This window comes from Podarcis bocagei (assembly GCF_964188305.1).
Source record: "Podarcis bocagei genome assembly, chromosome: 16".
Classification (NCBI taxonomy): Eukaryota; Metazoa; Chordata; class Lepidosauria; order Squamata; family Lacertidae; genus Podarcis; species Podarcis bocagei.
The window spans coordinates 14966388-14983128 of NC_138142.1; the positions used below are offsets into that span (position 1 = coordinate 14966388).

At 44.8% G+C, this 16741-nt stretch overlaps 1 protein-coding gene across 1 annotated transcript in view; it reads right to left on the reverse strand.

Moving 5' to 3' along the window:
- PI4KA (phosphatidylinositol 4-kinase alpha) overlaps window positions 1-16741 on the reverse strand; it is a 106738-nt gene that overhangs the window by 62790 nt on the left and 27207 nt on the right. Inside the window, exons 9-19 of the mRNA XM_081174620.1 lie at window positions 16364-16429; window positions 15487-15583; window positions 13725-13916; window positions 13210-13310; window positions 11296-11425; window positions 8630-8759; window positions 8219-8314; window positions 7746-7929; window positions 5667-5770; window positions 4556-4724; window positions 4086-4136 (exon numbers count right to left, since the gene is read on the reverse strand). Coding sequence (XP_081030746.1) covers window positions 4086-4136; window positions 4556-4724; window positions 5667-5770; window positions 7746-7929; window positions 8219-8314; window positions 8630-8759; window positions 11296-11425; window positions 13210-13310; window positions 13725-13916; window positions 15487-15583; window positions 16364-16429 — 1320 coding nt within the window. The remainder of the gene's footprint in view (window positions 1-4085; window positions 4137-4555; window positions 4725-5666; window positions 5771-7745; window positions 7930-8218; window positions 8315-8629; window positions 8760-11295; window positions 11426-13209; window positions 13311-13724; window positions 13917-15486; window positions 15584-16363; window positions 16430-16741) is intronic.

The window sequence follows — 16741 nt, forward strand, 5'->3', positions numbered from 1 at the left end:
ATGTTTGTGTGTGCACAAGTTATTATTTTCTTTTCTTGCCTGCTTTTCGATATGCCTGTCTTTATTCAAAGCAAAGATGGTACATGGAAATTTCCAACACTATTGCAGCAACCCAAAGTACCACCTAGAACGATTCTTCCCCCAAAGGCAGGATTTATATAGAAGTTCTTGGATGGCTACAAACTCTGATTTGAGTCCAAAAGAGCCCTAGGCTCAAGGTGAGACCCCAATTTTCACTGGTTCTATTCTCCAGCTGCAGCCACAAAAACCACATTCTAAAGGGCTCAGTTTGGGGCAGCAATTTGGGGAGGTACCAGCAAGAAAGAGGACGGGGGGAGGAAACCCAGCCTGGAAACAGCTGAAAGCCCTATAAGCAAGTACAGTCACACCTCAGAAGCCGAACACGTTGTGGCTCATGTTTTGGCTCCCGAACGCCGCAAACCCAGAAGTGAGTGTTCCAGTTTGCAAACGTTCTTTGGAACCCGAATGTCCAACGTGGCTTCCATGGCTTCTGATTGGCTGCAGGAGTTTCCTGCAGCCAATCGGAAGCCGCACCTTGGTTTCCAAACGTTTTGGAAGTCGAACGGACTTCCGGAACGGATTCCGTTTGACTTCCGAGGTACGACTGTACTCATTTCAAAAAAGATCTCACTGTAATCCGAGGAAATATTTAATAAATACAATTTCAAAAAAGCATTTAATACATGAAATGTCGAAGTAATTTCTGTATTTGAGGGTGGGGGAGAATGTGTACCAACTGCACACAAAGATCTGTGTAAATCAGTTTCTATTTTGTTGCATGTGCTAATTAGCTCCCAAACACATTCCTGCATCAAGAGATGAATTCATACGTTCGTCAGAAGAAGACTACAGTGGTACCTCTAGATACGAACGGGATCCGTTCTGGAGCCCCGTTCGCATGTAGAGGTAAACGTAACTAGCAGCGGCACGTCTGTGCATGCACACGTCGCTTTTCGCCACTTCTGCGCATGACGTCATTTTGAGCGTCTGTGCATGCGCAAGCAGTGAAACCCGGAAGTAACGCGCTCCGTTACTTCCGGGTTGCCGAGGAACGCAACTCGAACGCACTCAACTCAAAGCGTATTTAACCCGAGGTATGACTGTACATGCTTCCCCATCCCCTTTTGCATAAATCATCTCCCTGCTGGAAAAGCAAGAAGACCTGCGACAAAATGGTGCAGCACAGAGCGCTTGAATTCTGTGTTCCAGGCCACAAGCCATACCATCTTATAGGGCACTCTATTCCAATCTCCTATGCTTCACCCACTGCTCCAGACACACTGGATTTTGCAGCCACTTTGTCATCACTGAGCTGCTTTGGGTCGTCCCCACCCCCACTCTGAAAATCTAGCATTCCTCCCAAGAATGCAGATACCATCCTGTCTTATTTCTCACTGGCCCTACAACAATCATCCCTCCGTGCCTGAGCTGGGTTTTAGCATGTACAGTGGTACCTCGGGTTACGTACTTAATTCGTTCCAGAGGTCCGTACTTAACCTGAAACTGTTCTTAACCTGATGCACCACTTTAGCTAATGGGGCCTCTTGCTGCCGCCGCGCCGCCGGAGCACAATTTCTGTTCTCATCCTGAAGCAAAGTTCTTAACCTGAAGCACTATTTCTGGGTTAGCAGAGTCTGTAACCTGAAGCATATGTAACATGAGGTACCACTGTATCAAGAACGGGGAAGCTGTGGTCCTCCAGATGTTACGGCCAAGGAGGAAATGAGTTGTGGTTCCGCAACATCTGGAGGGCCCCTGGTTCCCCATGCCAGGAATATACGATGTTGCGTGTCAAGCGGCCATTTTGAAGAGCACTCCCCGCCCCCTTTCCGGAAACAGATCAATTCCTAGCTAGCTACCTTTTAAAAAAGGCTAAGCAGAAAAGCCCAGCTGCAATAGGAGCTGGGAACTCTTGATCACCACAAATTGTGCAAGAAAACTAAATATTTGGTTTACAGGCCCTCAATGTAACCATTAACTTCTGTTAGGGCTCATAACGGTATTTACAGAGAGCTTAATGGTTGAAAAAATGCAGATTAGGGGGTCTCAGATCAAACACCATAATGGCCTTGAAGTATATATTTTGAAGTCTTTAGTGTAAACAACTTTTTTTTTTTCCTGAGGAGGAATTGGTCTTGGCTTGTAGATAGAGAAATTACTGCTTTTCAGAATTCTCGCTGTCTATAAACCAGGCTGAATAAAAAGTTCTCTCTCATACAGGAACAAATACAGAGCTTGACAGGGCTTTTATTTTTACACAACTGCATGCTTCTTCCTTTGTATAAAAAAGGCTTGCATCCAGTATTTGTCTCTGCACACAGAATACCAACCACCCCATTCCACACACCTGTCCCAATTTTCTCCCCAAGAACCAGGAAGCATTCCACACCCACTGAGAATTCTCACTCCTCACTGAGCTGCTTTTCAGAATGTTCTCCCCTCAGATATTTTTCTTTCCTCCTAAAGGTGTGGGGGTTTTTTGTACTCCCCAAGGCTGCTGATACCTCCCCCTATGTGATCATATCGATAAGAACGTTCACCCATCTTTAACGCTATTGCTATTATTGTGAGCCATTTTGAGCTCAACATTGCTGTTGGAAAAGTGGAATACAAATATGAAATCAAATCAAATAGGTTGGCAACATAGGCAGTAACGCTCACCGCCTCAACTTCGGAAATAGAGGGAATGATTCTAAACCAACTAGGTTTTGTGGAAACTTAAATTGGGTCCAAGGTGAGTGGTCAAGAATGATGGGAGGTGTAGCCCAGCAAGAACTAGAGAACCACAGCTTCCCCGCCCATCTTAAAGACTAACAAACCCATTATAGCATAAGCTTTTGTGGACTGTAATACACTACATCAGATGTATGAGTACACACACACACACACACACACACACACACAGTTGTACCTTGGAAGTCGAATGGAATCCATTCCGGAAGTCCATTTGACTTCCAAAATGTTCGAAAACCAAGGTGTGGCTTCTGATTGGCTGCAGGAAGCTCCTGCAACCAATCAGAAGCTGCAGAAGCCACGTCAGACGTTCGGGTTCCAAAGAAAGTTCGCAAACCGGAACACTCACTTCCAGGTTTGCGACATTCGGGAGCCAAAACGTCCAAGAACTAAGCTGTTTGAAAACCAAGGTATGACTGTATATACATACAAGCGGGGGAGGAATGGTAAACAATGACTTTAGAAATCAAATGCAGAAAGTATGGATGGGAACAATTATATTATTAACAGTGACAATTAAAAAAACACACCTATTGATAACACAGATATCCTGGCATCGGTAAGCCAGCACATACCGTATTATCCGATCTATAAGATGCACCAGACCATAAGACGCACCTAGTTTTAGAGGTGGAGAACAAGAAAAAAAAATCTCTTCCACTCTGCGCAGCGCCCCTTCAGCGAAGCGGCAGGAGAAAGGGAGCCCCTTCCATTTCTCCTCCCGTTTCACTGAAGGGGTGCTGCGCAGCTATCGCTCTCTGCGCAGCGCCTCTCCAGCAAAGTGAAGTCAGAACAGCAAGAGGGATCTGTGCGCACCGATCCATGTCGCTCTCCTGACTTCAGCAAAAGCAACAGAAAGCCTCTGGAGCACAGCGGGAGGAGCAATCCCGCTGCGCTCCGGAGGCTTTGCGTGGCTATCCCTGAAGCCAGGAGAGTGAAAGCGATCAGTGCGCACCGATCCCTCTCACTCTCCTGGCTTCAGGGATAGCTGCGCAGCCTGCATTCACTCCATAAGACACACACACATTTCCCCTTACTTTTTAGGAGGGGAAAAGTGCATCTTATAGAGCGGAAAATAGGGTACACACAAAAAAAAAAACTTTTTATTTTTTTCAGTTCACAAGACTGAACTATATTAAACAGTTTCACAAGTTTCGATGAAATCATGTTCATAAACAGATGATCACTGTCTTGTACTTTTAGCAAGGGGTGCGGGGGGAGAGTCAATCACCGTTTTACATATTTCTCCGTTCAGATTTTCCCAAAATATCCAGCTTCCAAGCACGGTGCCCTGCTCCAAAAAGTAAATGACCTGGGTTTAAAACACTCACCACAGCAATAACAGGAATCAGAACTCCCAGGTTCCCTGCACTGCTAGATGCCTAAGAAAAAAAAGAAAGAAAGAAGGGGGAGAAGGGAAGAGATGTCAGAAAAGCTGAGGGAAAAAACAGAAATTCCCGTAACAATGATAGAAAAGCAACTGCAAGGTCATGAGTAGAGACTGGCACATGGGCATTCAAGGAAGCCGCTGGCTGCTCAATCAGATCTCATTTCCCCTTGTAATGAAATTCGTTACTGGTAGTAAGATCTGTTTAAGCTGCTTTAGCTTCTAAAGCAAACAAAATGGCTTGACCCAGTAAAATAGCATGCCTATGGTTAATGAGACAGTTCTGTCCCACTTAAGAGCACACAAAACAGCCTACACCAAGTCAGCCCAGTACTGTATGGCCAATTCTGACTGCGTTTAGAGCTAATAGCTTTTATTCTGAACGGCTGCAAGAAGCTTCACTTCACGTCCTACCTTTAGCGCTGGGCCTTTTTCACTTGCCCTCTCACTGGCTCTCTTCCCTTCGAGCCCGAGTTGTACGAACAGTTCCAGCAAGTTCATCAGCAATTCGTCCACAAGGTGTTCATCTTGGATGTTTGCAGCTATGTTTGCGAGGGCATTAATAACAGCTAAGGAACAGTGCCTGGTGGGAAGGGGGGTGACGGAAAACGGCAGAATCAGTAAGAGAATCAGGCCTTTGTTTAAATACAGAGGTACCTCGGGTTACATACGCTTCAGGTTACAGACTCCGCTAACCCAGAAATAGTGCTTTAGGTTAAAAACTTTGCTTCAGGATGAGAACAGAAATTGTGCTCCAGCGGCACGGCGGCAGCAGGAGGCCCCATTAGCTAAGGTGGTGCTTCAGGTTAAGAACAGTTTCAGGTTAAGAACGGACCTCCGGAACGAATTAAGTACTTAACCTGAGGTACCACTGTAGTTCCCATTTTCATCCACAGCAGAAGTGAAAAGAGACAGAGCACAAGGAAAGCGCTGAGCCAGATGTTCTAATGTTTTAGATGTTATTTTTAATTGTACTGTTTTAACTTTTTGCATTTGTTGCCCTTGGTCCTTTGGCAGGAAGGACGGGCTATAATAAATTTGGATTCATAAGTAAATAATAATAAACAAACAAGAATGTTGTAAGAATGAACCATAAGAATACTGTGTATTCACAGATCAGCTAGAATCTGATGCCTTGCCGCAAGGTTAGCCAATATGATGCCCTCCAGATGCTTCTGGTCTACAATTCCCATGATCCCTGGCTGCAGACCATGCTGGCTGAGGCTAATGGGAGTTGTAGTCCAACAACATCTGGAAGACACCATATTGGATAAACCTGCTTTACCACATAAAAGTTGCATCCGACTAAGTTATACTTGGTGTGGAACCGTTAAAATTAATCAATCTCAGTCACATCCATTAATCTCAGTGGTCTCCTCTGAGTAGGACTAATAGACGTGTCAGATGCTTGATAGGAAAATTAAACACCAATGCCTTTGGGAGGAATCCACAGACTTTAATGAGACAATAATGCTTTCTTTAAAAAAAAAAATTCCAATGAGCCAGCAAGCATAATAAAGATTACCTATATCCATGATCCTTGTAGTCTTTTGTTGCAGAGTATACAATTGAGCTAGCTTTAACACTGATCTGCTGAAACAGATTCCATACCTCCTGGTAAATATATTGCTGAATGGAAATAAAAAGATAAAATTAGCACCAAGTACAGAAACCTACAACAACAAAAACCCAAAACCTTTACAAACAGAAAGGCACTTTGGCACAACTAATTAATTTTGAATACTGTATCAAAACACACAGAGAGCACTCAGAAGAAGCACAAGGTTGTGGGCCAGAGTATGGCCTCTTTAATCCCTCATTGCTCTTCACAGAGAGAAGGGACTTGGGGGATACAGGCCATCAGGTCTGCTCCTAGAGACAAAGGACTCCCATTGGAGCAAGTCTCCTGCTGCGGCTGGAGCTATTCATGTCCTGAACAGCCAGCGTTCCAAAGACTTTGGGGAGTACTAGACATTGCATTAGCAAACATGAGAGCTCAACCGTGTGTCCGTCAAGACAGTGGGAATAAGAGGTGAACGTACTTGCAGGGAAGCTCGCGAGTTCATTGCTTCTCCCTACAAGTGCTGCTCCGCCCCCTGCCCCCCAAAGCCAGGCTCACTTCTACTTTGGCAGCTTAGCTACAGGACTGAACCACTTAAAACTGTTGCAGGGGCAGGGGGATTGCAAGGGGAAATTGGTGTGTAGGGGAAGGAATAAGCACCACTAGAGGGTAAAGGACCATTAGGTCCAGTCGTGACCAACTCTGGGGTTGCGGCGCTCATCTCGCTTTATTGGCCGAAGGAGCCGGCGTACAGCCATGTGGCCAGCATGACTAAGCCGCTTCTGGCAAACCAGAGCAGCGCACGGAAATCCGTTTACCTTCCTGCAGAAGCAGTACCTATTTATCTACTTGCACTGACATGCTTTTGAACTGCTAGGTTGGCAGGAGCAGGGACCGAGCAAAGGGAGCTCACCCCGTCACAGGGATTCGAACCGCCGACCTTCTGATCGGCAAGTCCTAGGCTCTGTGGTTTAACCCACAGCGCCACCCGCGTCCCTATAAGCACCACTAATTCCCACCAATTCTCTGCAAGGATTACAAAATAACACAGGCTTTTCCTTGGATCACCTAGCTTCTTTCTCCTGCCCTATTATCTGTCCTTCTGTAGCCTACCCCTGGCACCGATACCCAGGTTCCCATCACCTGTCGCCACCCATCACATGACCCTGTGTGTACAATCAAGGTTCAAAAGGCCTCGCCAAAACATGGTAGGGAGACAGCTTACAACTCCCTTTCTAATTTTTATTCTTTTTGGCATTTGTATGCTACCCCATAACATAAAATGTTCTCTGGGTGGCTTGCAGTAAGTAAGTAAAACACAATTTACAATAATTAATGAATTGATTTCATAAAATTTAGGCACCTCTTGACTGTAAGAGGATTCACAAGTGGTTTACAAAAAGATAAATACAAAATGGGACATAAAACCAAAAGCTACATAAAAACATTGTCCTAACCGGAAAAGACCTATTGAAATTAATGAACCTATCTATCTTAGGTCTGTTAATTTCAATTGGTCTACACTGACTAGGAGTTAGTTGGATTTGACTCCCTTTTACAATTATCTCTGGTAGGTAAGAAGAGAGATCCTGTTCAGAAAGGAGCGACCCAGACAAAGGACACAAAATAAATGCAGCTGCAGCATTTATAAAACAGGGTTTTGTGAGCTTTCAGTCACAAAGGACATTGAACCCCCAGGGCAACAGACTACAGGCGCTGTCACGCTTTTGCAATTTTCGGGTGTGATTCAATCACCCACTAGCAAATTCAGGTTGTTCAATTATAGTGGATCTGGCACTCTTGAACAGCAAACTCACTTCCCCCCCCCCAAAAAAAAATGCACTGGAGAGGGTGGGGTAACACTGGTTTTGATGCAACATCATCTAATCTCCCCACAAATGCGAACGAATGCTCCTTAAATAGCCAACGTCATCTAGTCTCCTTGCAAATAAATCGGGATGAATGCTCAACCAACAGGCTACCCAGAAGCATCCATGCATCAGCTGCCATTGACAGCTCCCCAGCCAGTTCGTATCTTCTTACATTTCCAGTGATAACTAAGCATCCCAGTTGGTCAATGATGAGCACATCAAGAGGAGAAGGCGGCTGGCAGAACTTCTGCTGCAGGATCTGAAGAATTGGCTCCATCACCTTTGGCGTGTCCCTCAGGGCTACTGCAATGTGCCCCAATGCACGTATTGTGTGGTCTGGAATCAGATGGGCCTCCCTAAAACAGACCAGTAAAAAATGTGTTTGTATCACCGTAAGAAATTCATGTCTCCTCCCCCTACTGGTGATCTAAAGAGGCAAATTAAGGGAGAAAAAATAAGGGCCTAACGATAAAGTTATTATGCCTGACGTGCACAAGTTGCAGATCTCTTGCAGAAGCTCGTAAGATGTGCCAGATTCAGTTCATCAGGCTTTACAAAGACACAGGCGCATGTGTAAGAAATTTCTGCACCTTTTAAGGCAATGGTAGGGGAAAGGAGTAGCCAAATTGCACACAAACAACTTACTTGTCACTCTCCTGCGAGATGTACAGGCGGTTTGACAAACTAGCTAAGAAGGCTTCAACAATTACCGAGTCTATCGTCAGCCCAGCTTTCAAACACCTGCAAGAAGCGGTGGACATAAGCCAGAATGTATTTGGGGTGTAATAAAACAGAAAAGTGGACCACATTCAACGCCAAAGTCTGGTGCCTTCCCCGCAAATTAGCAGGCCCAAATAACTCTCTCAAAATCTATATTCACTTCCCATTATTATTATTATTATTATTATTATTATTATTATTATTATTATTATTATTAAACAATTTATTATTTATACCCTGCCCCTCTGGCTGGGTTTCCCCAGCCACTCTTCACAACAGAATCTGCTTTCTGACCATGTCTGGAAGACAAATCTATGTCTAAAGCCCAGTTCATACCTGCAGATGTTATCGATCGCAATATCCCGCAGTTGTTCATACATGGAGGTCTGACTCTTCTTGCCAGACATTACACTTACAGTGGACTCGGCATGCTCATTTGTTATGCTGATCTTGATGTCATTGCCTCCTAACAGAACAACAACAAAAAGATACGATAAAATGCTTTGATGGAGCTTTGGTGTGTGTCTGTAGAACGGCAACTTCCGAGTTAATTGTGAAAGGCAGCTATGGATCAAAAGGTTTCCCTAAGTCAGCAGTTCCCAAACTTTTTTTCCCCTACTTGAAAACGACTGAGCGTCTTGGCAGACCAGTGACTGATCTTTCTGCTTGTTGTAGCAACCGTAACACACTGTGCTAGATGCTGTCAAGTTTCTAATTCTATTTTAATTGCTTCTTATTTTTCTCATATATCATAGAATTGTAGAGTTGGAAGGAGCCACAAGAGTCATGTAGTCCAACCCCCTGCAATGCAGGAATCTTTTGCCCAACGTGGGGCTCGAACCCACAACCCTGAGATTAAGAGTCTCGTGCTCTATTGACTGAGCTATCCCAGAAGATTGCATATATTATGCTTTATTTTAAGAATATATACAGTGGTACCTTGGGATGCGAACGGGACCCGTTCCGGAGCCCCGTTCGCATCCCGAACAGAACATAAGACGCAACTGCGCGTCTGCGCGGGTCGTGTTTCGCCGCTTCCACGCATACGTGTGACATCATTCTGACCGTCTGTGCATGCACGAGGGGCGAAACCCGGAAGTAACGTGCTCCTGAAGCGTATTCATCCCGAGGTATGACTGTATATCAAGGGACGCGGGTGGCGCTGTGGGTTAAACCACAGAGCCTAGGACTTGTCGAGCTGAAGGTCAGCGGTTTGAATCCCCGCGACGGGGTGAGCTCCCGTTGCTCGGTCCCTGCTCCTGCCAACCTAGCAGTTCGAAAGCACGTCAAAGTGCAAGTAGATAAATAGGGACTGCTCCGGCGGGAAGGTAAACGGTGTTTCCGTGCGCTGCTCTGGTTTGCCAGAAGCGGCTTAGTCATGCTGGCCACATGACCCAGAAGCTGTATACCGGCTCCCTCGGCCAATAAAGCGAGATGAGCACCGCAACCCCAGAGTCGGCTACGACTGGACCTAATGGTCAGGGGTCCCTTTACCTTTACCTATGACTGTATATTAAAAGAAGCAATGGAAATACAGTTAAAATCATGACAAATGTTTAATGCAATTCATGTGCGGCCTCCCATCTTCAAACACACATCTATTCCTCTTGCATTGCTGGGGGTTGGAGCAGATGATTCTCAGGCTCCCTTGCAATTCTATTATTCTATGATCCAAAAATGGTGGACCACCTGTCACAGACCACAGTTTAGGAGCCCCTGCCCTAAGTACATAGCTCATGTGGCTAGAGATGGTATTCCCACAATTACACTCTTAAGGACTTCCCCTGGTGCAACAAAGCCTCTCCACCCCCCTCCCCTGAGCTCCCTGTTTCCTTCCCCATGGGGTAGTGACGGTGGTTCCGTCCCCCAAAAGCACATAGAGCTGAAGGAGGAAGCTGGAAGACCAACATTCCTTCCCACTTCCTCTTATGTGCATCCGAAGGTTCAGACTGGGACTTGAGCAGCTGAACAGAGAGCAGAGCAACCAAGATGGTAGGAGGGAAAGGAAGGGTATCTGGGAGAGTGAGGGGAAGAAAATGGAACAAACAGAGGGCGAGGCAGGGGATGAGTGAGGAGCTGCAGGAGTCAGGAGGAGAAGAGACTGGAGAGAGAGGGAGGGAAAAAGAGAGAGGTCTAATGAAAAGGATCCTCTTGAAACCGCATGATTTGCGGGGGGGGGGGAGATGTTTTCCCTCCCTCAAACACCAGTAAAAATCACAAATCAGATGCTTTCCAGCACTGCCGTGGCACCAAAAACATCAGAACAGAGCTATGAATCCTCAGGGTTGTTTTCTTTTTCAAGAAGGGAGTCCCGCAAGCCACTATCAACTTAAAGTGCCTTTGTGACCACAGATATGTTCAGAGATAGGATAATGACAAAACCACCAGCCAATGTAAAATTAACCAAGGTCCATGCCTCAGCTCTATGTCTGTGGTGCCAGCAAGCACTGGACCTGTGATTTTTACTTTGTGATCTACCGAATGAAGATTTAACTTCATTGGGGGGGGGTTGCAGACCCCTTGCAAATTTAAGCAGATGTGTTAATTCTCCTGGATCCAACCTTTATCCAAACCTTACAGAAAAGCCTCTGTGTTAAAAATAAAAAAACACAAACGGTGGTGGTGCCCAAAAAACTCTCTCAGCATTCCGAATGTTCCCATGGGCTCAAAAAGGTTGGCAACCCTTGCGATAGAGGGTTTTGAAGGAGAACCGAAGGCACTCAAGTTAAAAAATCCCAGCTCAGTCGTGAAGTGGGCCAGCCACCACCATTACCTTTTCCCGCATAGTTTCTGCAAGGACAAATGGGAAGAGGGAACGCCATATAGGCTGCCAGTTCCGTGAATGAAAGGCAGGATAAAAACGCAGTTAGGATATTCATCAATATAACTTCGACTAGCACTACCAAGACATGTCACAATAAAAAGAGAGGCAGACAGACACAACGAATTAGATCAGCTTATCACAGAAGAAGCCATACAGTGATAAAAAAAACCCACAATACCAGTATTATATTGGTTGTGGTACTTGTAAAGTTTCACCAGGACTGGAGAAGGGATCACGAGAAAATCTCTCAAGGATGGCGTCACCGAGTGAACCACCACAGGAAAACGCTCACACAAGCGGCCTAGACCCTAAGAGAAAGATATTTATATTATTTAGTTAATCGTTCAGTTTAGAGTTATTCGTTCGGTTTATATCCCACCCTTCCTCCCAGAGGAGCCCAGTTTGGCAAGCACATCAGCAACAATAATACAGTGGTACCTCGGGTTACATACTCTTCAGGTTACATACGCTTCAGGTTACAGACTCCGGTAACCCAGAAATAGTACCTCGGGTTAAGAATTTTGCTTCAGGATGAGAACAGAAATCGTGCTCCAGCGGCACGGCAGCAGCAGGAGGCCCCATTAGCTAAAGTGGTGCTTCAGGTTAAGAACAGTTTCAGGTTAAGAACGGACCTCCGGAACGAATTAAGTACTTAACCCGAGGTACCACTGTAATTTTAGAATCCTAAGAATGGTCCCCTCAGCTAGTGATTTCAGGGTTGCCATGAACAATATTTTTCACTCAACAAATGCTTGGGTGAACAGGTATTTTCTTTAAAGAATTCATTCCAGAAGTCAATAATGGGGCACCTTGCCGAGGAGGGCACTCCACAAACAGGACATCACTACCAAGAAGGCCCTGTCACTGGTCAACACCAAGCAGGCAACCTGCAGTGGTGGCACACCCAAGGCATCAAAATCTGATAGGAGCATCTAAGATACAGTGGTATCTCAGTAATCGAACGGCTTGGCTCCCAAACAAATCGGCTCCCGAATGCCGCAACACCGGAAGTGTTCCGGTTTGCGAACGTTTTTCGGAAGCCGAACATCCAGTGCGGTTTCTGCTTGAGTGCAGGAAGCTCCTGCAGCTGATCGGAAGCCGTGCCTTGTTTTTCGAACAGTTTCAGGAGTTGAACGGACTCCCGGAACGGATTATGTTCGAGAACCAAGGTACCACTGTATTGGGGAAGGCACTCTTTTAGGTACCTGGGTCCCAAGCCATTTTGGGTTTCATACGCTAGTACTAACACCTTGAATTATGCCTTGACAGCTCATGGCTTTATCAAATGCTGTTTAATCGTTAACATTTCTAACTGGTGTCTAATATTACACAGCAGAAGGTGGCGTGCAATCATGTGACACTGACAAATGTGTGCAAAATTCCACACATCTTTTCCCTGACCTTAAAAGTGAGGATCACTGCAATGCAGGGGCACTTAAAAGATACATCATTATGTACAGAAGAATCTCTGCACCGTACCACCACTGAATAATTTATCTGGGAGGGGTTTGGCTATTGTGTCTGAACCAGTCCAGGGTCTATACCAGGGATGGGGAACCTAGGACCCTCCAGGTGATGTTGGACAACAACTCCCATCATCCCTGACCATTGGACATGTGGTATGGGGGGTGATGGGAACTGTAGTCTCAGTAACATGCAGGAGGACTACAAGTTCCCAATCATACTAGTGGAAATAAGAGGTACCCCTGACCATTAGGTCCAGTCGTGACCGACTCTGGGGTTGCGGCGCTCATCTCGCTCTATAGGCCGAAGGAGCCAGCGTACAGCTTCCGGGTCATGTGGCCAGCATGACTAAGCCGCTTCTGGTGAACCAGAGCAGCGCATGGAAACACCCTTTACCTTCCCGCCGGAGCGGTACCTATTTATCTGCTTGCACTGGTGTGCTTTCGAATTGCTACGTTGGCAGGAGCAGGGACCGAGCAACGGGAGCTCACCCCGTCGCGGGGATTCGAACCACCGACCTTCTGATCGGCAAGTCCTAGCCTCTGTGGTTTAACCCACAGCGCCACCCGCGTCCCAAAATAAGAGCTTACACCATACTTAAATAATCATTTCACAATTACTAGCATACCTGTAAGCAGCAAATCAGAAGAGGCAAGTGAGCAATGATTACTTTGCTGGAAGTCTTGGACTGCAGTTTCTCCGACAGTTTAATGCACAGGTTTTCTGCCCCTTATTTGCAAAAGAACAAAAGGATATAAAAGCATGCTTGGCCATCTAAGAATAGTTTTTTTCTTTTCTTTTCTTTTGACAGTTACGACTTTTATGAAGTCCGCATGGAAGAATGAATGATTAATTACTAGCTTTCTCTTGGGGGGGGAAAGGCCAACTGAATTGCGTGTTTCAAAGGACACCCAAGGAGGCTTTGAGGCAAACTGGGGGAAAGTGCTAGATAATGAATTTTGTGGAAATTTCCCACCAGGCAGGAACGCCCCTCCACCCCAAAACTTGGATTAAAAGCTTTTTACAAAATGTCATGCAGGGTTGGGGATTGTGGGGGTTTAAATGCAGCCTACCAAAAATAGCGCAAGCTATTTTGCCAGGAACTTTTAAAATATTTTTTTAAAAAAATATGCTTCACGACACCTTGCTCATCCTTCACAGCCCACACCATGAGATCCACACAAGCAGCGTTAGCTTGGCAACGTAGCTTCAGAGGGTTCAGCTCATTGTGTAATCTGTCTACGTCGTGAAGGAGTTTCTGGAGCTCCGACTGGCTGCTGTTGAACTGTTCCAGCACAAAATCATGAATTTCCTTCACAAACGAGGTTGGGAGATCTGAGAAGGTAAATAGAGGGGAGGGGGAGATTAGATTCTTACAGTGGTCACCTCTAAACTGAAAGGAGGAACAAAAGCTAAAAGCTGGTGAAATACGACGGCACTTTTCTGAAACAAGTTTGTTTCAAAGTGTAAGGCACCAGTCAATTGATAGGCTTGCTACCTAGTCTATTCCTGAGGACTTAAACCATGAGTAGGCAAACTAAGGCCCGGGGGCCGGATCCGGCTGAATTACCTTCTAAATCCGGCCCGTGGGCAGTCTGGGAATCAGCATGTTTTTACATGAGTAGAATGTGTGCTTTTATTTAAAATGCATCTCTGGGTTATTTGTGGGACATAGGAATTTGTTCATTTCCCCCCAAAAAATATAGTCCAGCCCCCCCACAAGATCTGAGGGACAGTGGACTGGCCCCCTGCTGAAAAATTTTACTGACCCCTTACTTAAACTATTCCTTTCTGCACCATCATTCACCCTAAAGACATTTGCATGCTATAAAGCAGCGATTCTCAAGAGTTTTGAAGCCTAAGAAAAATGGAAAGAGAAAAATTGAAGGAATTAATAGAACAGGGTGGCAAACCTGTAGTCCTCCTAAAATTGTGGACTACAACTCATATTAGCCCTGACCACTGGCCATGCTGGGAGTGTAACAACATCTGGAATGCCACAACTTCCCTTTCCCTGGGACAGAGATTAGTACTGAATGATGAGGACTGAAGTTAACTGACAAGAAATAGTATAGAGAATAAGAACTAAAGGAAAGGCTTTGTGGAAAAGTGTATTATTTAAAAGTCTTAAACATAAAGACAAATAAGCATATACACACTTAGAAGGACTACCATAAGGCACCAGAGGTTTTTATATAAAGCAGCAAAGTTATTTTTAGCTTACAGTAATATATTTTGAATGATAGTAATTTAATTTTTAGATATTTAGAGAACTGGAGATACTTGGCTTGGCAGGGCCTGGTTCACACGTCATGCTACGTCAAACTATAGTTCATCACAAACTCCGCCTCCTTTGCTTGTTCTGCTCTGCTCTGCTAAGCCATGGTTAGGCTCAACATGTAGTCTGAACCTGAACTCATGGCTTAGTTCCTCATTATGTCCAAATTCAGGGAACTAAGGCTTAATTAAACTGTGGTTCAGGACACCAGCTTTATTCTGGCTTTTTCTAACAAACTACATTTGAAACTAAGGGTGGGGAGCATGTGCCCCACCAGATATTGTTGGTCTTCAACTAACAACAGTCCCATATGGCTTAGCTGATGGTCAAGGATGACACAAGCTGGAGTTCAGCAAAATTTGGAGGGCCATATCCACCCTGGTTTAAACAATCCCCAGTTTCCTAAGTTTAGGTATAATAGGAAACTGAAGTTTGTTTAAAAGTTGAACCACAGGTTTTCTGACCTCCTCCTCGCAGCTGCACAAGAAGAAAAGGGAAACTGTGTGAGTCCAGTTCATTCACACAGCTGGTTATATTTAAGCCGGCCCACAATGTCAAGCATGAAACTCATATACTTGCAATTCTCTTTCGTCACCAAGGGTAAAAGCTTATCAATTCAAATATCACCTTTCATATAGTACAACGTGTCTCTCAGCATCTTGAACTGGGCAACATAAAGTGGATCACTGAACATTTTGTAGAACAAATCTGCATGGGGATTTTCCTATAAAATGGAAAGAGAGTTGTAGTTACGTACAGCCAATTTGAAAAATCATCTGGAGAGCAATATTGGAACACCAAAAGCTTTCTTCCAGGATTAATCTCTGTAGAATGATTGAGTTTCCTCTTCCCTCCTCCCTTCATCTTGCTTGAGCTTTTACTGAGCAGCTTAGGGCAAAGACCTGCCCCCACCCCAATTCTTTATAAAGCACCACATATATGGCTGATACCAGTGATTTTTTTCTTTAAAAATGTTTAGGCGTACTCTCATTTTGACTCAAGAAAAATCACCATTTTATGGTTCAAATCGGGGAAAATAAATACAGTAAATGGACAAAAGTACAGAGATTCACAAAATGTTTAGGGGTATGCGTACTCCTGTGTTCCGCCACAAAAAAAAGCACCGGCTGATACTATAAATAATTTACAACAATTATATCATTGAAACATAAGTAAGCATATGAATGACCATCACATATATTGCTTTCTGAACAGATTTTACTATTTATATATATTAAAAAAGAATTAAATGAGGCATAAATTAATCATGTAACCTATGCTAATCTATAGATTTCAAACATTACTTCAACATTGCTAATACTATAGATAACCTCAATTTTTTAGAAGCCCCTCCCCATATGTTTGTTAATAATATGTGTGGAAAATCCTCTGTAGGCATTAAGCTTTCGATTAAACTCTAAGAACCAGGCCTGTCCAATTCACAATAGCAAGCAGCAAACTAAGTTCTTTTAAAAATAATAATGTGGTGAAGAAGTTAACATACCTCAATAACCTCAGAGACAACGCCATCTAAGTTTCGGAGGACTGAATCCCCAACAATCTGCTTTACCTACATGCACAAAAACAAAGCCAGACATTCTTTCAGTGTTATTAAAAGTGTTTCTTTCTTCAACCCACAAATTAGGCCCTAGCGCATTCTGGCTCAAAGAGGCATGCTAGTAACATTGCTATTTTTTAGACCAGACTCTGCCAACCTGGCGGGACGCGGGTGGCGCTGTGGGTTAAACCGCAGAGCCTAGGACTTGCCGATCAGAAGGTCGGCGGTTCGAATCCCTGCGACGGAGTGAGCTCCTGTTGTTCGGCCCCTGCTCTCTGTCAGGACCCTGGACAGAGCCCTTGGCTCAGACAGTTTGCACTGGTA